Source organism: Podarcis tiliguerta, assembly GCF_965153285.1.
Source record: "Podarcis tiliguerta genome assembly, chromosome: 5".
In the NCBI taxonomy this organism is placed as follows: domain Eukaryota; kingdom Metazoa; phylum Chordata; class Lepidosauria; order Squamata; family Lacertidae; genus Podarcis; species Podarcis tiliguerta.
In genome coordinates, this window is record NC_139538.1 from 20,915,571 (window position 1) to 20,938,901 (window position 23,331).

Genomic DNA, 23,331 nt, shown 5'->3' on the forward strand with positions numbered 1-23,331 from the left:
TAACCCCCCAGTTTTTCACTTCTCCTAGGGTAGAAGATGTTGCTGAAACAGAATCTCCTTCTCAGCTGGATGACTTAAAATCCACTATGAATGGGAATGAAGACGATGAAAAGCTTCAGGTTAAAAAACAAGCTTTTGAAGAGAAAATAAACATTGACAGCAGTACTCCTGGCTCTGTACGCCGGTATAGTCTTGGCCAGGTTTCTAAAGAAGAAAGGAAGGACATGAGGTTTAACAGGTATGCTTCAGTGCAGTGTGTCAGCGGTTTTGCATGCCGATTGGTTTTCCCATACATAATTTTTTTAAAAAACAAAAAAACAAATGTTAAAGTGAACAGGCAAGTTACATAGTACCTGTGGGCATCAGACATTTAATTGTATCCAGACATCTTGTCAATAACTCTAAGAGCTGGTTAAGATCTCTGAGTTATTTGTTTAACCTACCTTGCGCTCCAGAGTGCAGGGGGAGGTGCAAAGGAACACTGGATTTGAAAAAGTTCAGGCAAAAATGAAGATCGCTTTCCGTAAGTATAGTTGGCGAAATTCTTTTGGCAATTTTGACACCTTAAAAGCAGGTTTATAAGCACTGTCAACGAGTGAAAAGTATGCAGACATACATAAATATATAGTCAAAGCAGATCCAGAGAAAACGAAAGGTACAAATGCAGCAAACAATTGGTTAGAATTAATATGGCATAATGCAAAATTAATAAAGACAAAGCATTAAAAGAGATTGTATCACATATGTAAAGCATTAGGGATAACAACAGCAAAAGAAACCCACCCCCAAACAAGAAAGTCCTATCTAGGGCAGTATTTCTTTGTAAATAATGTTAATCTTCAGGTTTTTAAGATGTTGAATTAAACAATAGCACAAGCCAGGTCTTGCGCTAACTGTTACCTAGACTGGGCACTGATCAAGGGCTGTAGGAGCTCAGAAGGGCCCTTCACCAGCCCAACAAAGCTGTGCCACCCTGCCGCCTCCTCACTGGGCCCCTCGGTCATTTTCATGGTGGGACAGCTGTTTCTGAACGGGAGTCAAGCTTGGCTCACATCTGCAGTGGCTCCCCACCATTTTCATTTACCAAAAATGCAATGCCCCAGCCCATCAGAGCTATGAAATCTATGGGTTTCATAGATCTTTGTACTAGAGCGTTGCATTTCCTGGTAAATTAAAATGGCAGGCAGCAAGCATGGGTGGGAGCTGAGCTTAGCTCCTGTTCAGAAGCGGTACTTCTGCCAGGGGCCCAGTTGCTACAGTGGGGGCAGTGGGGGGTAGGGTGGGGGAGAGATTTGGTTGCGTTGGGTGGTGTGTGTGTTTGGGGGGGGGGGCCCTCTGAAGTCTGGTGCCCACTCTGGAACAAGCTACCATGTAATCCTCCAGTAGCAAGATTTCTTAAAACAATTTCGGATAAATAATCCTGTTAAGAATTTTCGAGTAGAGATGCCAGCTGTCCCAGTTCTGAAATCCTAACGCCATCATGAACTGAGCCAGGTGCCCCTCTAATTTCAGCTCAGATTGGGGTGACTTGGTGGCAGATCTCTGTCAATGCCAACCTTTCCTACTGCTAACTTTTCTTCCACTACCACCCTTTTCCATACAGTCCCAGACCAACCAAAAACCCTTTTATGGCAATTGTAATCATATAGAGGGGTGGAGCAGGTCTGTGCCATCTGGCTACACTTCTGCCATCACATCACCTACCATCCACACATTAAGGAAACAATGGTAAAGGTGAGCCTGGGGTATATGTATGTAGCTCTCGATGTGAGATGGAATACTGCACAATCAAGGCTCCCGATCACATGGCAACACATCCCCCCCTGATGCACAAATGCTGGGAATCAGAGTCAGCATGGCACTTGACGGCCAGGCCAGAACTAGTGGCACAGGCCCATTCTCTCCTCCACCTAATTACAATAACATAGGGCTGAATACCCCAAAAGGACTCAAGTTGCAAGTGGGCGGGGGCAGAAGTGGCAGATATAAGACTGGCAAAAGCCATCCACTCATTTGATAATAGAAGACTTCACCGAGTGGCAAGGAGGGAACAGCTTTTGTCCTTGTTGAAACTTGGATAGTTTTCTGTGTTAATCTCAAAGGCAGAAGAGCGTAAGTTTACGCTGAAATTCCGATAAAGCAGTGCACTTACATCCCAGACCCATTCTTACGAATTTGCTTGGCACGCAAGGTGCAGCTGACAACATCAGTTGAAACTTTTTAAAAAGATTAACTTTTCAGTAGAGGTCGCAGATGTTTTCAGCGGGAGAAGATGAATCATCTATGAGGTTTGCTCATTTCTCAAGGACAAAACTGTATATTTCCTTAATTATTGGAAAGAAGGCTAATGAACAAAAATACTTGCAGTAGATATGGCCATTTTGAATGGTTATTTCTCCTGTGCAGCGTGTTTAATTTTTTCATTCATTTATGTTGTGTATACTCTGAGTCACTGTACTGATATTCGGATTTGAATGTGTATTATTAGATGAGGTGTTGGCCACATTGAGATGATCAGCAAAGATCAGCAGTGAGCCTCCAGCTTTTATGTTCCCTCCTTACCTCTCTCCTTCCTTCACAATCAAACTTTTTGTTAGCAGCAAATAATAGCTTGCCATTTAACCTGACAACTGTAACAGGTTTGAACAAACCAGAATCCCAGACCATCATCCCAGACCGGTTTGAGGAAATCAGCTTCGGTTTATGCAAAGCAACTATAGTAAAGGACCCCTGACCATTAGGTCCAGTCGTGGCTGACTCTGGGGTTGTGGCGCTCATCTCGCTTTATTGGTCGAGGGAGCCGGCGTACAGGTCATGTGGCCAGCATGACTAAGCCGCTTCTGGCGAACCAGAGCAGTGCATGGAAACGCCGTTTCGCTTCCCGCTGGAGCGGTACCTATTTATCTACTTGCACTTTGACGTGCTTTTGAACTGCTAGGTTGGCAGGAGCAGGGACCAAGCAATGGGAGCTCACCCCATTGTGGGTATTCGAACCGCCGACCTGATTGGCAAGTCCTAGGCTCTGTGGTTTAACCCACAGCGCCACCCACGTCCCTATAAAGCAACTATAGTTTGGTGCTAATTATGGTTTGGTGCTAATTAAGGTTCTTATACCCCCCCCCCCATGCACCACAGTCCATTTTGCCTTTTCCCCAAGCCATTTGTTCCTGCCTTTGTTTACACTGCAGGTCCAAAAGTCTAGCTTTGCATGCTGTCCGTTTGAGGAGTGTTCATTCTGACAATGGACAAGAGATGGAGAATGGAGATGTTACAGCCGGCATCTCTTTCACAGATATCTATCTCAGCCAAGAAGCCGACAAATTGCCTTCCAGTGCAGACACTGAAGAGTCGCAGCTGGAACAGTCTTCACTTTCGCACCCAGGTATCAAACGTACAGAACCAGAGAATCTGCCAGAACCCGTTAAAGAAAACTGCCATGAAGGGAGCCCGAAGACAATACAGAATCCTGCCGAGTATCAAGATAAGCTTTACTTTCACTTAAAGGAAAATCTCTCTAAAGTGAAAGCATATGTCACGGAGATGGGGAAGAAAATTCCTCTCCCAGATGAGTGTGTTATTGAAGGTAAGAGGCCTGACCCTTTGAAATGATGGGAGCATTTTAGAAAATACTTTAGGACCCTCTTTTAAGCTGTCAACCAGCCTCCTCTAAGCATGAGTTCTTTTCACTAGCTGAAACGTGTTTCTGCATAACAGCATTGTTTTAAGAGGCACTGCCTTGAGATTCCTTCTTGCCTCTGCATTGTAAGAGAGCCAGTGTGGTGTAGTGGTTCAGAGCGGTAGACTCGTAATCTGGGGAACCGGGTTCGCGTCTCTGCTCCTTCACATGCAGCTGCTGGGTGACATTGGGCCAGTCACACTTCTCTGAAGTCTCTCAGCCCCACTCACCTCACAGAGTGTTTGTTGTGGGGGAGGAAGGGAAAGGAGAATGTTAGCCGCTTTGAGACTCCTTAAAGGGAGTGAAAGGCGGGATATCAAATCCAAACTCCTCCTCCTCCTCCTCCTCTTCTTCTTCTTCTTCTTCTTCTTCTTCTTTGCTTCATTGTGCTTTATCCCATAAAGGACCTGCTAGCACGCTGCCCTTGCATGCTTGCTGTGTGCTTCCGCTAACAAGTCCTATATGTGCCTAGGACTCTTTTTCATGTGTTGCATCTAACTAGCTTATGCTCAGAGTAGTAGCCCACTGCAATGAATTAGTCATGAACTCAATGAACTAAGGTCCAAGTATTACGGCTAGTGTATAAAGCCCTAAAAGGTTTAGGACCAGGTTACCTGAAAGACCACCTTGTCTCTTTTACACTGGCTGGATCACCATGATCACCTGCAGAGATAATCTTCTGAGGCCCTCCTTCATGTGCCTCCTCCTCGAGAGGTCAGGAAGGTGGCAACACGAGAGCAGGCCTTCTCTGCATTGTCTCCCCATCTGTGGAATGCTCTCCCCAGGGAAATTTGCCTGGCGCCTTCATTACACACCTTTAGGCGCCATGCAAAAATGTTCCTTTTTAACCAGGCCTTTGGCTGACCTAATCAACATCCTATACCCTTTAAAATGTGGCTCTTTTGAGGGGGGTGTTATTGGATTATTGCTTTTATTTTGCTTTTATATATTGTGATCTTTTCTTGTGAACTGCCCTGAGACCTCCAGGTATAGGGCAGTATATAAATTCAATGAACGAATGAATGAATGAATGAATGAATGAATGAGAAGCCCTCCTAATTTCCCCACAGTTGTATCTTATTGGGTTCATTTCAATGTGAACCAAAGCTTTTAGCATGGTGACTCCAGTAATTAAACTGTGCCATTATTGTAGAATTCTCTTTTACTGTTGTAATTTCCTGAGAATTCCTTAAGTAAGATTATTGAGGTAAAATTCCCAGAGTAAGACACGTTGTTAGATTGAGGTGACTGATACTCCATACATGCACAGCCATGCCTTCATGTCCATTGCACGTGGAACACTTAGCTAATATTTCCAAAACTCCATAAACTGCTTGTTCTGAAATTTGGCTGCAGTCTGAACTTCTTTAATTTCTGCAATTGGTACATCAAGAGCTAGACTCTTCTTCATCCCACCCATTTCTTAAGAAACTGTTCACAAGTTCCTGATACAAATAATACACAGCTGTATGGTGTTGCATTAGCCAAACTGGAATTTGCTGCAATTTTATTAATATTATATGTAAGGAGTATAGTGAATACACAATCTGTGTCAAACTACACATGACTAACAATTTGTTGCAACATGACTGTACTGCAATATACAAGGTATAAGTATGAAGAGTTCTCAGAACTGCCACTTCAGTTGTGTCAGAACTTCTATATACCTTTAAAATGAAACATTATTTCTGTGATTAGTGTTCTCGGGAGAACACTAATGGAGGGAGAAAGGTTGTTTTCTGCTGCTCCAGAGAAGCGGACACGGAGCAATGGATCCAAACTACAAGAAAGAAGATTCCACCTAAACATTAGGAAGAACTTCCTGACAGTAAGAGCTGTTCGACAGTGGAATTTGCTGCCAAGGAGTGTGGTGGAGTCTCCTTCTTTGGAGGTCTTTAAGCAGAGGCTTGACAACCATATGTCAGGAGTGCTCTGATGGTGTTTCTTGCTTGGCAGGGGGTTAGACTCGATGGCCCTTGTGGTCTCTTCCAACTCTATGATTCTATGATTCTATGATCTATCATTTTGAAAAGCAAAATAATCCCACTCAAAAATACATATTCAGGGTGCTCTCTAGGTAGGCAGAAGTATATTTGTTTGCACACATGCACATAAAAACAGAAAGTGACACCATGTTGAATGGGGGGGGGGCAAGGGAGCAGGAGGCATAGAAATGTGTTAAATGGATGCACATACCTGAACTTCCAGTAAGACCCTTGGAATTTTGGGACTGTGCGTGAGAAAGTGAGAGCCATGATGACTTAAGGATTTTCATGACAATCCCGGTATTTTCAGGGCATTTAGAGGGTTGGGTATACTTTGGGTAAACACACTTGGGATTCGGGTGAGTGTTGTTTACTGGTGCAGCTTTGAGCAGTTAGTCAACAAATCAGTGAGAATTTGTATAGAAATGCCTTTAAGATTTAATGAAACCTACAGCTGAGAAACCAGTTTAGTTCCTTGTTCTATATTTCTTTAGGGAAACTTTCAAAGACCTAGGAGAACCCAGAGTGCAGGAAACTTGTTCCACTGGTAGCTTTTCTTATACAATGATTTAGCAATGGTGTGATATAGTCCCTGCTATTGTGTCCTCACTTGGCAAGAAAGGGAAAGGATTGTGATTCACATAAAGCTGCAGTTTGCCATAGTTAAACTAGGGGCTTATCCACACTTTTGCCCCACTCAGGTTGGAACATGGTTCTGATTGCAGGTTGCAGGTTCAATCCCCATATGGGACAGCTGCATATTCCTGCATTGCAGGGGGTTGGACTAGATGATCCTCAGGGTCCCTTACAACTCTAAAATTCTATGGTTCTTTCCAGGCACAGGTCCATGTCCAAGTGCCCTCTTTTTTGCCCCAGAGTTTCCCCCTCAAAACCCCGCTCTTTAAAGCTGAATTGGAGCAAACAGCTATTCAGGTTTTCTGTGGATTGTTGTTTGCTCCGATTCAGCTTTAAAGAGCGGGTTTTCGTGGGGCAAGCTTCAGGGGAAAACAGTGGGGCCGTCAGACACAGAGCTTTAAAGTGCAGACTGTGCCTGAAAAGTGTGGTGGAAAGGTAAGTGTGGAGAAGCCCTAGCTGTTACGGTTTTTATAACTATGTATCCCACTTTACAGAGGATAACACTCTATTTGAAGGGTTGCCTGCGGACAACCCACAATTTGAAGAACTCCTCTATTTGAAGAGTTGTCCCATCCAGTTCTTAAAGTACAGACCCAGAAGAAGGGATGGAAGCAGGGGACTTGAAGTTGCCCCTCAGCAGTTACCTCCTGAGCAGCAAGCACACAGCTCACTTGGTCAAGTCAACTCAACTCACCAGCCCCACTGTGGAGGGATGCACAGCCTTTCTAGTTAATTATACAGCAGTTAATTATTCCAAATTTGCATCAACACATATAAATTAGTGTGTGCAAGTTTTATGTACTTCAGCACCCTATTTTGATCTCTTTTCGGTGATACACTTCTTTGTTGGCAGGCCTTATGAGGCCATCCTCATGATCGGACTTGCCGATCAGAAGGTCAGCGGTTCGAATCCCCACGACGGGGTGAGCGCCCATTGTTCAGTCCCTGCTCCTGCCCACCTAGCAGTTTGAAAGCACGTCAAAGTGGAAGTAGATAAATAGGTACCGCTCTGGTGGGAAGGTAAACAGCGTTTCTGTGCGATGCTCTGGTTCTTCAGAAGCGGCACATGACCCGGAAGCTGTACGCCGGCTCCCTCGGCCAATAAAGCGAGATGAGCACCGCAACCCCAGAGTCGGTCACGACTGGACCTAATGGTCAGGGGTCCCTTTACCTTTACCTTTATGCAGCCACCCTAAGAGTAACTCTCCCACCTCCTGTTCCCGGAAAGGACTTTGCTTGAGTTGGGTAGCAATTTTGAAGTGAATGGCTATTTAGTTAGTTTAGAAGTGCCCTTTGCTTGGCTAGAAATGTTATCTTTTGTTGTGAAAATCAAACCCCATGACAACCTGGCACAGGTTCATATTTATGTCTATGAGGCTGCAATCCTATACATGCTTAGCTAGGAGTAAGTCCCAGGGCACTCAGTAAACAGAAGTAGTTCTACGATTGGGCTGCATAACTTGGAGCTCAAGTTTAGTGCTTAGGTATTTCAGAGGGGGAAGAAACAAGATCCAAACCATAAGAAAAATTGATCTGTTAAATTTAATAAAGAACCTGCTTTACATCTTGTTTAATTCCATCCAAGATCACTTATTTAATATTTATATATGAAATAGCTTCTAGATCCGATGCACTGACAACCACAATATTTCATCTTTCTTCCTTACTTTCAAAAAATTACCATCTTTTCCACCTGTTTCTCTTTTAATTTAAAAACAAAACAAGGAGGGGTAGTTTTCATCAGCTTATATTTCTCCAGATGTCTTGCGATCTTCCTTCTTATCTGCATTTCAGGAATTTTGCTTACTACAAAGCTAGGCTTACTGGTTTATAATTTCCTGGAGGACCAGTTCGTTTATTAAATCTAGTTGGACTTTGTTGGCTGGGATTTCCAGCTGGTTCTATTTCTGTGTATATCTAGTAGAACAGGATATTTTTCTTTTTCCTGTTTGATCTTACAGAAATTGATTACTTTGGCATATTTTGAGATCATTCCCAGGTTGCCCGCACACATGAGATCAATGCAGTCAATATTGTGACCTTATGATCAACAGCATGTAAGACAGGACACAAGTGGGAAATGTATTGCTAAAGTCACAGCTAATTTTAAGCAGTGGCCTTAGATGTCCACCTATTATCTGATTGACATTAGCCTGTTTTTATGGGCTTTACACATAAAAGATTCTGCCCTAAGAGCCTTCTATTGAGCTAGTATGATAGCAAAGATAGCTTCATTCAGACATTTGGTTCTGACCACACGAAGGATCCTGTATGTTGTCTAGCCTCATCCTCATGACAACAGCACAATTGCCAGCCAGGCCACTGGCTGACACATGAATTATGTTAGCCTGAATGGGTGCTTCTGTGCATGTAGGGTTTCAAACATGTAAATAAGAGCCCTAGTCAAACAGGGTTCCTGACTGTGTCAGAAACCCTATTCTCATACAAGACTATTATTGCATGGGCTGGGAGACGTGACCGGCATATTTGCGATTGTCATGAGAGCTAGCCCCACACATTCCAAAAAGATGTTTCATTTGTTCGGTACCCACAGATACTGATTGCCTGAATAGGGCTTTGGGGGTTTTCCTTGGAGCTGGTTCCCACTTCCAGCTGACACTTGAACATAGGAATGAAAACTTTTAGAAAGCCCTACAACTGAAGTGACCAGCTGAAATGAAATTCCCATCAGTGTCCATGATAGCTCGCATTCCGTCCCATAAATCATCATATTATATTTCAATGCTGCATAGTTTTCATAAGTAGTTTTGATGAGTTATTGTGCATTTTATGTTAGATTGGGGGAAAGCAAATTGGTACGACAGTTGTAAAGTTTTGTCTTAAGCTCTGCATTGGCTTTTTTTCTGTAGGATATAAACTTAAACAGCAAATATTTGATGGAGTGTATGACAGAATTCCCCTTGATAACTAGGGCAAGACTGCCCTTGGTCTGAATTTGGTTGGTGTTATGTTTTATGCTGTGCTGTGAGATAATTAGTACCATATGATGGGATAGATGGGAAAGATCACTGCTCCCCTGCAGTGCTTGCTTCTGGAACCTTTTGATAAATTTAAGCATGGCATGAGCCAAAGCATGATTGAGAACACATGGGCTTCTGCTAGCTCAATGCAACCACAAACTTGCAGAGACGCAGAGCAGCATTTCTGAAAATCAGTTGTGTTTTCACTATGCCAAAAATAAAAAATTAGCTGGCCTCTTATTATTTAAATCTGATGTTAAGCTCCAGACCCAAAAGTACTGTTCCCATACTGTGAAAAGTTCACATGCCAACACTCAAACTGGTTCTTCTATGTAGGCTGCCTTTACCAATTGCACTTTAGTACCCATGGCAGCACAGCCAGTATTATAAGAAGGGCACTAATCTGCTGCTCAGAAATAGAATTAAGGACCTTCTCCCATTTTCATGACTAGGAGGGGGCATTATTTAGCCAGATGTCACAGCTCTGCATGGCCTTACCTTTTCCAGTGGGTGCAGATAGCAGCTTCAGTGGATAATTTTCAGAGGGCGAGGAAGTGCAATGTGGGGAAGAGTTAAACCTTCTTCCCCTGATGCCACAGTCCTGACTGGGGCTCTTCTCAATAGCTGCTTTCTGTAAAAGAAATATAGGTTGATAATTCCTATCATGGAACACCCACATCACCTAAAATGTTTGCTTTAATTGCTAGGGAAATCTTACTTCAGAGCTAGAAACTCCTTGGGAAGGGAGCAGAGGTTCTGTTTCTGTGAGGTGGTTTGGAATGGATCAGAAGTGGAGTAGGTGTGGGTGGGTGTGTAGTAAACACCGATGTAAGCAGTTTCCCCATCAGCTGAATCTTTATGCCGCTGCCAAACAGGCACCGTAAGTTGCTTGCTGTTGGCCATTTTTATTAAACTCTAAGCTACTGTGAAACGAACTAAAGGGCTGGTTTCAGCATTACACTTTACACCTATTACTGCCTTTTTCCTGTGATATACTCTGAATCCTGAAGTATATCTGCATATCCTTGTTTGGACTGTTCATATGGACACATAGAGAGAATAAATCCTCATGATCATACATGTCCCAGGTGATTATTTTCATGTTTTATGAATTTATTCCTTTATATGGAAATTTCCGTCTTGCCCTTCAAGAAGCTATGGACATTTTTCTCTGCAAGTTTTGCCTTCTCAGGCAGTTACACTCGGATGGACATTGCCTTCTTGCACTACTGATTACCACCTAGATTAGCATTCTTCTTCTTCTTCTTTTTCTTCTTCTTCTTCTGCTGCTGCTGCTTCTTGGGCATTTTGGGTTGTTATGCAGTGTTTTAAAGCTGTTCTAAAGACTGGTGTTATGCTCCTGAAAATTGTGGATTTAGAATTAATCAGTTTGCCATGTGCACAGAAACTCTTAAGTACAGTGGTACCATGGTTCTTGAACTAAATCTATTCCGGGAGTCCGTTCGACTCCTGAAACCATTGGAAAACCAAGGCGCGGCTTCTGATTGGCTGCAGAAGCTTCCTGCACTCAATTGGAAGCCGTATCAGATGTTCAGCTTCTGGAAAACGTTCGCAAACCCGAACACTTACTTCTGGGTTTGCAGTGTTCTGGAGCCGATTTGTTCAACAACTAAGCTGTTCGAGAACCAAGGTACCACCGTATGCCCAAACATGTGAGTGGGCTTTGACCAGCAAGCAAGGCAGTGAGCTGAAAGCTCTTTTTGTGCCAGGAAACCCCAAGTGGACCCGGTGTGAAAAGGGCTTTTAAGGGCTGCCCACCTTGCCTGGGACTTGGCTTGCACAATTTCAACCAGCGTATGGTTGAAAATGCACAAGTCAAATAAGGGATTGCAGTAGCTGTATTGCACCTTTATTTCTCCAAGAAGATGAATGCAGATGAAATGAGGGCCCTCTTCCCATCCTAACAGGGACGCATCTAAGCCTTAACAATGGTAGTGGCACTTCATACTGTTGGACCATTCCCTGGTCTCTGATTGCGAGTCTTCCATCCCAAAGAAGGGCCAAGGCTTAGATCTGATGCAAGAGAAGTGGATAGCTAAATGCCAGCAATGACATAAGGAGCAAGCAGCAGTCTGAGCAAGGGGAAATATCCAGGCTGTTACTTTAAATTCATCCATTCAGCCATTTTCCTGTAGCTTTAGAGCTCTGCCTTTTCTCTTTTGTCTTTCATGGAATGCATTTTCTAACCTTCCTTTGTTAACCTGCAAAGGTCAAATGTGTTCACAATAACCGAATAATCGTCTTGCGTACTGCCACAAGGAAAACACAGAAAGGGATACTATGTAAGGTCACCATATGTTGTTGATTTAAAGAAATTCCCCATATTTCACAGCGTGATGGGTCTCTTTTATTGTGCAGAGATTTCCTACTGCTTAGGGTATGGCTTGTGATAAATGCTTATCGCAATGCCTGCAGCTTTTATTATTTATTACGTCCCACCGATTTCCAAAGGTAGTTTCCATACTGTATATCAGTAATCTGTAATAATAGCCAATATCATGTTTACAAGTGTCTGTGGGTCTGTCTCCTCCCCTTGTACTGCTTTGCCAGCATGGGAAGTTTGGAGATCCCCACAATTCCTTTTTCTTCAGCAATTTGGTATCACCGGCGATCTTGCCGGCGATCAGTGCCTACCCCAAACGCTGGGTCATTAACAAACAAGTGGAAAAGCACAGGTTCCAAATACGCTAATCTCAGTTCTATTTGCATACAGCTACTGTTCTCTTTCCACTGTTTGTTGATCATTTTTCTGGGACGAGATTAAATTCATACAGCCCAATAAAAAGGTTGTTATTGTTTAGTCGTTTAGTCGTGTCCTACTTTTCGTGACCCCGTGGACCAGAGCACACCAGGCACTCCTGTCTTCCACTACCTCCCGCAGTTTGGTCAAATAAAATAAAAAGGTACATAACAGTTAAGGACATTAAAGCTGTATGCATACCATACGAGAGCCAGTGTGGTGTGGTGGTTAAGAGCGGTAGACTTGTAATCTGGGGAACCGGGTTCGCGTCTCCGCTCTTCCACATGCAGCTGCTGGGTGACCTTGGGCCAGTCACACTGAAGTCTCTCAGCCCCACTCACCTCACAGAGTGTTTGCTGTGGGGGAGGAAGGGAAAGGAGAATGTTAGCCGCTTTGAGACTCCTGAAAGGGAGTGAAAGGCGGGATATCAAATCCAAACTCCTCCTCTCCTTCTCCTTCTTCTTCTTAAAGCACACAGCTTCCCCTGAAGAATTCTTTGAACTGTCATTTATGCCTGACAGAGCTATAATTCCCAGCACCTTACAGTTCCCACTGCTTATGTCTATGGCCTTCAATTCTTGACCACTTCAGAAAGCATATTTTGGTCATTCAGAGCCTTTGGTGAAGAGGCATAGTATAATCACTTGCATTTGCAGATGACAGCCATCTTCCTCAATGCCTAATTTAGCTTGGGACATTCATAAAGACGAGTCAGCCGAGATGTTACTCGAAAAAAGTGAAAGCTGATGAATATGAATGGATGAAATAGTTCTCATCCTGCCTCATTGTTATGAGCTTCAACACCAGTAAGTCCCAAGCCAGCATCGTCAGCAGACCATGTTGATGGAAACCCAGCCAGATAGGCAGGGTGTAAATAATAAATTAATTTTTTTTTAAAAAAAGCTGTTGTTCAACAACATCTGGAGGACCTCAGTTTCCCCATTCATCACCTGGGGGATCACATGCTTGAATATCCCTCCTTACTATATCCCTGAACATGCAAAGCTTAGCACATGAGGGGCAAAAATTCTAGAAAACAAATTAGGTAAGCTAGTTTTAGGTACAGGGACCCCTGACCATTAGGTCTAGTCGTGACCGACTCTGGGGTTGCGGCGCTCATCTCGCTTTATTGGCCGAGGGAGCCGGCGTACAGGTCATGTGGCTAGCATGACTAAGCTGTTTCTGGAAAACCAGAGCAGCGCACGGAAACACCGTTTACCTTCCTGCTGGAGCGGTACCTATTTATCTACTTGCACTTTGACGTGCTTTTGAACTGCCAGGTTGGCAGGAGCAGGGACTAAGCAACAGGAGCTCACCCCGTCGCGGGGATTCGAACCACCGACCTTCTGATCGGCAAGTCCTAGGCTCTGTGGTTTAATCCACAGTATTAGACTGTTGTTAAAAGAAGACAAGATTCTGGGATTCACTGGAGCTTTCAAGAATGTAAAGAATTAAATGGTCATTTAATCTGCACTGATTCTATCTATCATCTATCATCTATCTATCTATCTATCATCTATCTAATTTTACTTTATTCCCTTACTTTTTCCAGCCATATATGCAGCTCCATCTTGAATAGATTGTTGACTTTACTGCTTCAAAACAGCATCAAATGAAGTTTAATACAAGCTATGGTTGGCATCTCCTGTCTAACTTTTAAGTGGTAGAGGAAAGTCTGGGAAACTATTACATTTTGTGGGCCTTAATCATATACATATTTGGTTATCTTGCGGGTAGCTGTTCCTATGTGAGCTTCTTAAGTCTCAAAGTCACTGATAGAAATAATAGAATCCAGAGTGGCGAAAGCATTAGAGAATAATCGAGAACGGCTTTGGACCTCATGGAATGTCGGAGAACAGGAAGGACAACTTTCCCAAGAGTCTAGAAAATGTTCTACTTCAGACAATATAGAGAATTCCAGGAATTCCAGGGGGGAAAGAAAAAAAAGGATGAATTTTATCCGTCCTCTCCCATTCAGCAGTGTCCAAAGCTGCTCAAACTTGATACGTTTTGGGGGGGGGGGTCAAACTGGTATATGTGATTTTAAACATCTCATTCGGAAGCTATCATTTTTTAAACAACAACAACAACAACAATAATAATAATAGTAGGTGAGGCGCAATTTTCATCAGGACCACAATATGCAGAAAGGGGAGACTTAACCCTTTCACAACCCACCATGGTCCCAACAAAAATCACTCTCACCAGTCACCACACTGCTATCACAGACCCCGGTATGTGTGTGTGCTCCCATTGGCACCAGTGGGAGCTTTTTCTCTGGGACTAATGCCATTTTTGAGGGATGGTTTTCAGCGGTAAGTAGGCTGCGGCAAAAAGCATTAAACCTCAGCTTCCTGTGTGCTTAGGTCATTGTGATCTACCCACTATTTAATATGCTAATAAAAAAAAACACTGATGGTCTTTCTCCACATATTCCATGCTAAACACACTGTGGCTCAGTTTTTGTAGCACACTATCTTCTACTATTTATTGGTGGGGTGGTCTGCTCCAGAGTCAGGAATGGGGAACGGACAGACAGGACTGAACAAAGGGATAGCTCTACCCAATCTACTGTAATTTAACATGGTGTCTGAACACAGCCACACAGACCCATGTGGATCTCCCTTTGATACTGTGGTGACGATGAGTTCGTCCTTGCATTTTTTTATTATTATTTTGGAAGAAAATTACTTCTGAATATAGTAGATGTGAGTTAAAAGATAGCTATAAGAGACTGCCAAATGTATGTTTCATTTGTTTGTTTGTTTTTTAAATGAAATGAAATTTGCAGATTCTGGCTTGTGGTTTCTGTTTTGTTTCATGTGAATGAACGTTGTGTTTGGGCTAGTGCCACAAAATAGATGCCACATAAATACGTTTCTTCTGTGTCTCACTGTGGTTCTGTTCAAGGACAAAATGGAAGATTCTTCTTCAATTAACAATTACTAAAAATAAAAAAAGACCACGATGACAGCTGCATGTTTTAAAGTAAAGCTACAAATTATGTTTAAACTGGAGGATGTGTTTTAGGTCTCAAAGAGCCTATTAGTTAACATAAATTAAGAAGCTTTTTAATCATGGAACCCACTGATTAAACAATAACCAACAGTGAACAGTGGTTAACCAAGTATACTTTAGTAAGCAAGATTGTGAATTCAAACTGAATACAGATTTATTTATTTATTTAAGAAAGCATCAGGTGGTTAAGAGTCACACTTGTCGAAGAAGCGAGTGTGTCGTGTACAACTCATTTGAATGTTAAGGGGTCTAGGCATATAAATATAAGGCATGAGATAAACAAAAAAACAGATCTATACTGTAATTTACAGTATAGACAGTACAGTCTATTTACAGTATAGTACTGTACAGTAATTTACAGTATAGTATAGTATAGTATAGTATAGTATAGTATAGTATAGTATAGTATGGTACAGTACAGTAGTACCTTGGGTTACAGATGCTTCAGGTTACATACACTTCAGGTGACAGACTCCTCTAACCTCAAAGAGTACCTCGGGTTAAGAACTTTGCTTCAGGATGAGAACAGAAATCGCGTGGCGGTGGCGCAGCAGCAGCGAGAGGCCCCATTAGCTAAAGTGGTGCTTCAGGTTAAGAACAGTTTCAGGTTAAGAACAGACCTCCGGAACAAATTAAGTACTTAACCCAAGGTACCACTGTACTTAAAATATGCCTACCATTGGACTTAATACTCGTTGTAGCAGCAGAAGATAAAAGAATCTGGCAGTCTCCTCCTCCTATTGTAGTATCCTTGCCAGGCAATTGTTCAGGTCTTCAGTACTGCCAATGTGATGGTTTGCCACCTAAGACGTTCTGCAAACACTATTCTGAGGAGACAGCTGAGCATACGTTGGCTTGACCATTTGGGCCAAAGTGACAGCACACTGAGAGATCTATCTGTTTCTTCATGACCTCAAAAATTTAGATGCACTTAAGAAAACACAGACTGAGAGAGAAACTGCTGGTGTTTATTATGAAGTAAAAAGACTTTTTAGCTTGTATGCAACCATGAAGTGGTACGTCCAAACAGTGGCTTGCATCCAGAGTTCCATGTAGACAGGAACATGGCTTTCTTATTTATTATCCATAAGACGGACTTGTCCTTGGCTGCATGGTCATCTTCTAACATGCAAATGAAATTTCATAGTAAAGAATGAAAAGTATGTGTGTGCAGGGCTCAGAATCACATCCATAATGTTTGTTATGGATTTGTTAAGTTTGTTGGCGGATGTTACCTTACCACACCCCTCCGTAGGGATGAATTTTATAACATGCCATAACACCACAGTACTAGGTATCAGCGAAGAGTGCAAGCCTTAAGTGTAAAATAATCATGCTTAGGTTTCCATTAAATAACAACAGCTGGCGCTAATGACATGTATTTCCTCCCCAGATACCGTCAGAAGTTGTGTAGCAAAGTTGTTCTTCAGCTGTCCCCTGAAAGGACATTACTGCCTGTACAGTAAATCCAGTTTTACTCTCATCAGTCAACAGCCTCAGCTTTGGATCCACATCATGTTTCTCTTTCAGCAGGTGTGTGCAATATGTACGTATCAACAGTGGCACTTTTATCATTTAAAGGTTCCCCCCACCCCCAATTAAAGTCTAAATTATTATCTCTTTGGAGATGCTGTTGACCCTTATCACTGTTGTTGTGAGGTGAGTACAGTGGTGCCCCGCAAGATGAATGCCTCGCAAGACGGAAAACCCGCTAGACGAAAGGGTTTTCCGTTTTGGAGGTGCTTCGCAGAACGAATTTCCTATGGGCTTGCTTCGCAAGACGAAAATGTCTTGCGAGTTCCTGCAATTTTTCCCCGCTCCCCACCCCCTTTTTCTAAGGCACTAAGCTACTAATAGCCTTTTAGCAGCTAATCCGCTAATCCCTTAAGCCTTTAATAGCCGCTAATAGCCGCTAAAATGCTAATAGCGCTAATCCGCTAATGGGGTTGCTTCGCAAGACGAAAAAACTGCTAGACGAAGAGACTCGCGGAACGGATTCTTTTCGTCTTGCGAGGCACCACTGTATTATTATTCTGGGTTTGCATTTACTGGGGCCCTGATACTAACCGGGGTCATTGCTAACTATGCTTTCCTTGTAAGGCAGAATTTGGAAAGGGCTTGCAAATTGGGGTTTTGCAAGGAACTTTGGTCCTTGTATTAACCACAGTTGGCATTGGTCTAGCATGAAACCATTAATACCAACAGGGCAATGGATGGGGCATTGCACCAGAAATGGGGGCAGGTTATTGATTTGCAATCTACATTTTTCAGGGAACCAGTGTTATGTCTACCTCAGACTTCCAGGATTGTCGTTATTGTGATTTTCCGTCTGCTAATAATGCTGTTTAACATGCCTTTAGCTTTAACTGTACTATATGCTGCTTCTGGTGGTTTGGGTTTTTATTTTATTTTAATTATTTTGCAACATTTTACTCGATTTTGCAATCATGCTGGAAAGGGATAAAGACCGACTAAATTGCTTTTGCATGCAAGTTGTAATAATATGGAAAATGTGGCCCATTTCAAACAATGTTAATGTTCTTGACGGATTTTCTTTTTACCATGTGATGATTCCAGCTCTCATATTTTGACTCCTATCTACACAATAGTCTAAATACAGTATGGATAACAGACAGTACAAATGAAAAGCAAAACACAGCTCAGTATCAGTATCCCATTCCCACAGAAGGGAAAGGCAGTGTGCAGGAAGAGAGCCGGTCTGCGCATTAGTCCAGGAATCCCAACCCAATTTTAGTGCTGTCAAATTTCATTTTATTCTTACATATCCTAATTCAAAGACAAATAATCAAAACACAAAGGCACCAGAGGAAGGAGGTAGAGTTGTCCTCCCCCCCCCCACTGCAGATCACAATATTCCTCTGAAGCATATATATATATATATATATATATATATATATATATATATATAGTGATTTTAAAATACATTGCATTTCGTCAATTTATAATGTGGTGATATACATACCCACTCCGATGCAAGGTCTGTTAAGTTCAATAGTACTTAATTCCCAGCAAGGGAAATATGTAAACTCCACTGAACCCATTGGGACTTACTTCTGAGTACAGGATTGTGCCGTAAATCTTCAATATAGCAAAGAGAATATCGTACAATCTTGCTTTGAATCTCTTCCACTCACCCATACGAACAAATTTATTTGCCTCTCTGCCACTGAAATTGCACCCCTATAAAGATGTCTTCTCTGACGTGGGGCTGTCCTCACACAATAATGACCGCTCCCCACCTCAAATGGGGGGTTGCTTTTTGTGTGGTTGTGTGCAGCCCCTCAATCCTACACGATCCCCGGCAATTCAGCCCGGCTTCGCTGGATACCTGGAGGTTCCCGCCTAACCTCAGACAGTTAATCAATCCCAGTTGGGGGGGGGGGTGTTGCCAGGGGAGTTGACCAGGTAGGGTTAGGACCTCCCTGCACACACAATAGAGGGTGGAACTTACCTGGGAGTCAGTTCCAGAGCTTCTCCCACCCTGCCCTCCCTCAGTTTACGCCTTTCTTTTGCAGGTTAACCTCTTCTTTACAGGGATGCAGGAGCTGCTACGGTCATTGATGGTTGCTGTTGAAGGACCAGGAACGAATTTCCCTGCATTGGAAGGTTTTGCCTTCCCCGTAGCAAAATGTCACAACTTTGGCGGTTTCAGGCCTTGGGCTGAATCCTTTAGTCTATCTTCCCTAAATTGGGGGGGGGGGCATGAAGCAATGACCCAGGCCCCCCCTGCGGCGGCGATCCCAGGGTTCCCCGTTAAAGGGGTTGTGTGGAAGGGAGTCACTGGCCATACGCCGTTAGGTTGTCAGTGCTCTCCCCTGCGTTGCGGCAAAATGGGTGGCAGACTCTCTGCTCAAACATACATTTTCCAGAGCCAGCCCAATCCCCACACAGTTTGGATAACCCTGGTGTTCCCCAGATCTCCGGACGGGGGCTGGGAGAGATAAACGCCCAATGCCAAAGCCAAGGTCTCCCTACATCTGAAAGTTTAATAAACTTGTGGCCAATTTTAATCCCATAACAGGTTGTCATGAGTCATTATTCCTCTTGGGGGTTGCCTGGGGTCGGGGGGGTCTCTGCCTGGCCACGCAAAGTTATAGCTGGCATTTATTTACGTTGTGCTGTGTTTAATAACATGACCTGTTCACCAGGTAGCTGAATCTAGAAAGCATGGGGCACAGAAACTGAAAGCTTCTTTTCCTCTTGGAAGCTCTTCACAGCCTTCTCCTTCCTCCTTAATTACCCCTGCCCGTCACTACTGTTGACACTCCTGTCAATCACAAATTGACACTCCTGCCATTCACAAATCCTGCTATTGAGCTGTGGCACGACTATTATGCTTGGCCAAAGCTGAAGAAACAGGACTAGCATGAATCCCAAGAGCACCAATCAGCAGGTAGCTTAAAACCCATTGGAACATTTCCATTTGCATTTATGTACTATGGCAATGATTCAGCAAAACTTTCAAGTCGCACGCTTCCTTTGAGTGTCTCATCTATTTACAGTTAACCGGAGGCTAAAAACTGAATGTTTATTTAGATAATTGTGTGCACTCTGTCAAAGGTCCCACAGAAGCAGTCTCTGAGACATCAGAAAATATATTTCTTGCCCCAGGCAGATTTTAGAAGCCAAGGGTAGGAGAAACTTGTGGTATCGGTGTTAAGGATATGGAACTACATCAGTAGAGAAACTGAAGTAAGGGCTGAAGCATCTGAGTGAATCTGAACAGAATAGAGAATTAATTGAATCAAATAAAGGAAATAAAGAATATTAAAAGGAAGTGTATATTGGAGGAGCTAATGGAGAAAGAATGTTGAATGGGGGGGGGGGGCGGAATGCAAGGAGCAAAGACACCATTGATGAATGAAGCTACTATACTCCAGCAAGTTCACTGAAGAATAAGGTTAAAACCTGGTCTTGGGGAAAATAATAAGGTGAAATAGTTAAATACAGATGAAAATCAGCACTGAAGAAAACATGATAACAGATGGGTGTAAGCCATGTATCAACAATATTGAATTTAGAAGATTGAAGGTAAACACAGTGGAAAAGAAAACATTTTTTTAAAAAAAATGGGTTAATAATTGCACTGCAGTCGCTGTGCCACATTGGTTTCCCTTTATTTTGTAACCTCCTGGGAGTTATAATTTTTATCTTTTTTAAAATGACAGGGCATAACAGTATCACCCTGTTGCTTTCAGTTACAGTCTGGTTTCAGATTCAGGTTTTATGTCCTGTATAGTGTAGGTCGCTTGAATCAATTCTAATGTGTTGAGGACAGGGTTGCCGTGCCTGCCTGTACCTCAGCTTCCTTAGCCTAAGCCTCAGAAAGACATGAGAAGGGGAAAAGTTAAATTATCCATTGTCCCACTGCTCTCTCCCTGATACAGAAATTATTAGGATTGTTTCTTTTGCTATCGACTCTGAGAGTTTTGGGAAGTCACCAAATAATTAACTGGGTTGCATGTCAGAACTTTACTAACCTGTATTTTGTATTAATTGTCAGATTGTGGGGGGAAACACTGTTCATGACACTTTCTTCTTTCAATATTGCCCAGCAGAGCTTGTTCCCAGAAGCTTTGTCCATGCAAAATAATTCTGTACAAGCCTTGAAAGCATTGTGGGAGAAAACCCAGCTGAAGGGAACACACAGCTTTGAAACTGCAATGGTTCAGTCTACATTTCCACACCAAAAGGTATTTCTCTTTCCTCCCCACCCCCAGTGAGCATTCATGAGGGTATGATGTGCATATTACTATATGATAGATCAGTGCAGTAGCCACCAAATCTGGACAGAGAGATCAAATCAATGCTGCTCCTCAGGATCATAGTGAAATTTTAGTGGACCATTGGCTGTGGAGTTTATATGCGAATGCTAGAAGCCTCTGAGACAAGATGGGCTTCTTGAAGCACTGAATTCAAGTACTCCGAAGCTGAGAATTCATGGTTGTAAATAAGAGCGTGGATATAATCAAAACTGAGGAAATCAACTGAGGGGAGAATCAATTGGATGCTGTTATCCCTAGATATGAACTCGCTAGAAAGGACAGAGAAGTACTGGGAGTGGTGTGGCGAAGCATGTTAAGAGGGTATAAAATCCAGATAAAGTAGAAAACTTGAAGGGACATAGCATACATTTCGTTGCACATCTTCGCAAATATAAAACTGGGAACATGAAGGTGTTACTTTTAACCGCACCACATAGGAGAGGGCACAGTCTCTTTCTCTGCTTCATGGGTAGCAAATCTTGCATGTGGACATTTTTATTTTTATTTTTTTGTCATTTAGTGCAAATGTATTATTCCCCTTAACCTCCTAGACACACCGTTATTTTGATCACCTTTTGGAGACTGAAAAGGAGGGAAAGCATATGGGTTTGTCCAGAATGATAAAGGCTATCCTTTTGTGAAGTACACTTGTCTTGGTCATTTGTCTGACTAACCTAATGTACCGTAATGAACTTTTGCAAATATGTACTTTTATATAGACACATATATGTGAGCTTGCATGCAGAGCTTGTCTCTGTTGGGATGCGTCCGGGGAGACAGGGGCATTTGGCAGGCCCCCAGCTGGCTCTATCCACTGGCCAGCAGCCGGGCAAACTCTGGTTCCCGAAACAGCATTAATCAGCAACTCGAGCCTCCGAAACGTTCAGAAGCTGAGCACGCTCTTACCAGCAGCGTGAATAAATCTTCACAACGGAAGTGGTGGACAGAGACATGTATAAGCATTATTTACAGGCGTTTATTCAGCATAGTTCAGGAACAAAGGAAAATACATGTCTGCTTCCCTTCGTGTCCAAGAAAAAAAAAAAGCAATATAGCAAAAGCAATATACAAAATGGAAGTTCCCAGCAAGCCTGTGCTGGAAGTAAAAAGGCATGTGACACACAACAGTCATGCCTGTTCCTTTTAAGGTGGGATGGAACTATATCCTAACGGTCTCCTTTTTTATTTTTGCACAGTCTCTTGTTTTTAAATGCTGTTCAGAGGTAAGTTGCCTTTGATCATTTAGCCTTCATGGCTAAAACCAATCCATAGGCCCATCCTCCATGACTGGGGCATAGTGGCAGAGGACATTAGAACATAAGAAGAGCCTAGTGGATCAGGCCAGTGGCCCATTTGATCCAGCATCCTGTTCTCACCAAGATGCCTATGGGAAGCCTGCAAACAGAATCTGAGCTCAGCAGCATGCTGAGAGCAACTGCCATCAGAACTATACTGCCTCTGACAGTGGAGATGGAACATAGTTGTTATGTACTGAAGTTCTCACCCTGGGCCAGCAGGGGGATACTGTAGATAGTTTTCACTCAGGTCCACATATGCAAATAAGGGATTGAAAGTGACATTCAGTGATTGGATAGTTACAGAAAATGGTTACTGTTGCGTTCTAGTGGAGCTCTATATAAGCAGGCTGGCTGAACCCTTTAGTTCAGTTTTGTTCTGGCCTGTGAATAAACAAGAGCTGTTTGAAGAATCGCTATGTCATCTGATATGTTCACCCACAACTTAACAATAGTCATATCTTCTATGAATTCATCCAAGTTGGTGGCCCTATTTTTGGCAGAGCGAATCCCATAGTTTTACTGTTTGAAGAAGTACATTCTTTTGTCTGTTCTGAGTCTTCCAGCATTCAGCTTAGTTTGATATCCCCAAGTTCTCAAGGACTGCCTCTCCCCATATGAACCAAACCGGACCATGTGACCATCATATGAAGCCCTTCTTCCTGTGCTCCCTCCACAAGAGGTCCAGGGGGTGGCAACACAAGAACAGGCCTTTTATGCTGTGGCTCCCCATTTGTGGAATGCTCTCCCCAGGGAGGCTCGCCTGGCGCCTTCATTACATATCTTTAGGCGCTAGGCAAAGTGTTCCTCTATAACCAGCCTTTAGCTAGTTAAACCTTCTATGACCTTTTAAATGTGGGAGGGTTTTTTGGTTCGTTTTGTTATATATTTTGTTTTCTCATTTTGTATTTATCTGTTGTGAACCACCCTGTTTTCTTCAGATGATGGGCAGTATACAAATTTGAATAATAATAATAATTCTATTAATAATAATAAAGTGGGAGGAGGAGGACTTTTCTCCGTCCACTATCCATGCCATGAATACTTTTATACACTTCTATTGTATTGCTTAAACCAAGTTTAATATGTTTCTGAACTTGTCATTGCTTGCATTGATGTCCTCTGTGCAGTTTTTTGAAAGGTCGTTGAGTTTTGTCCCTAATCCCTTGCACATGCAATTGATATCTGGATGG

General features: G+C 42.8%; 1 protein-coding gene across 4 annotated transcripts in view; it reads left to right on the plus strand.

The window, feature by feature from the left end:
- The window catches only part of VEPH1 (ventricular zone expressed PH domain containing 1), a 124,229-nt gene that overhangs the window by 90,642 nt on the left and 10,256 nt on the right, over nucleotides 1-23,331 (plus strand). For 2 of the 4 annotated variants that reach the window (XR_014511861.1, XR_014511862.1), the window contains 4 exons: nucleotides 29-238; nucleotides 3,189-3,583; nucleotides 16,451-16,603; nucleotides 20,637-20,771. Coding sequence is in view for 2 of the 4 variants with exons in the window: in XM_083442756.1 (XP_083298882.1) it covers nucleotides 29-238; nucleotides 3,189-3,583; nucleotides 16,451-16,590; nucleotides 20,637-20,771; nucleotides 22,040-22,081 (922 nt within the window). In the remaining 2 variants the exon portion in view is untranslated. Of the gene's footprint in view, nucleotides 1-28; nucleotides 239-3,188; nucleotides 3,584-16,450; nucleotides 16,604-20,636; nucleotides 20,772-22,039; nucleotides 22,281-23,331 lie in introns of those variants that run through there. The other 2 variants (XM_083442756.1, XM_083442757.1) reach the window with 2 other exon arrangements.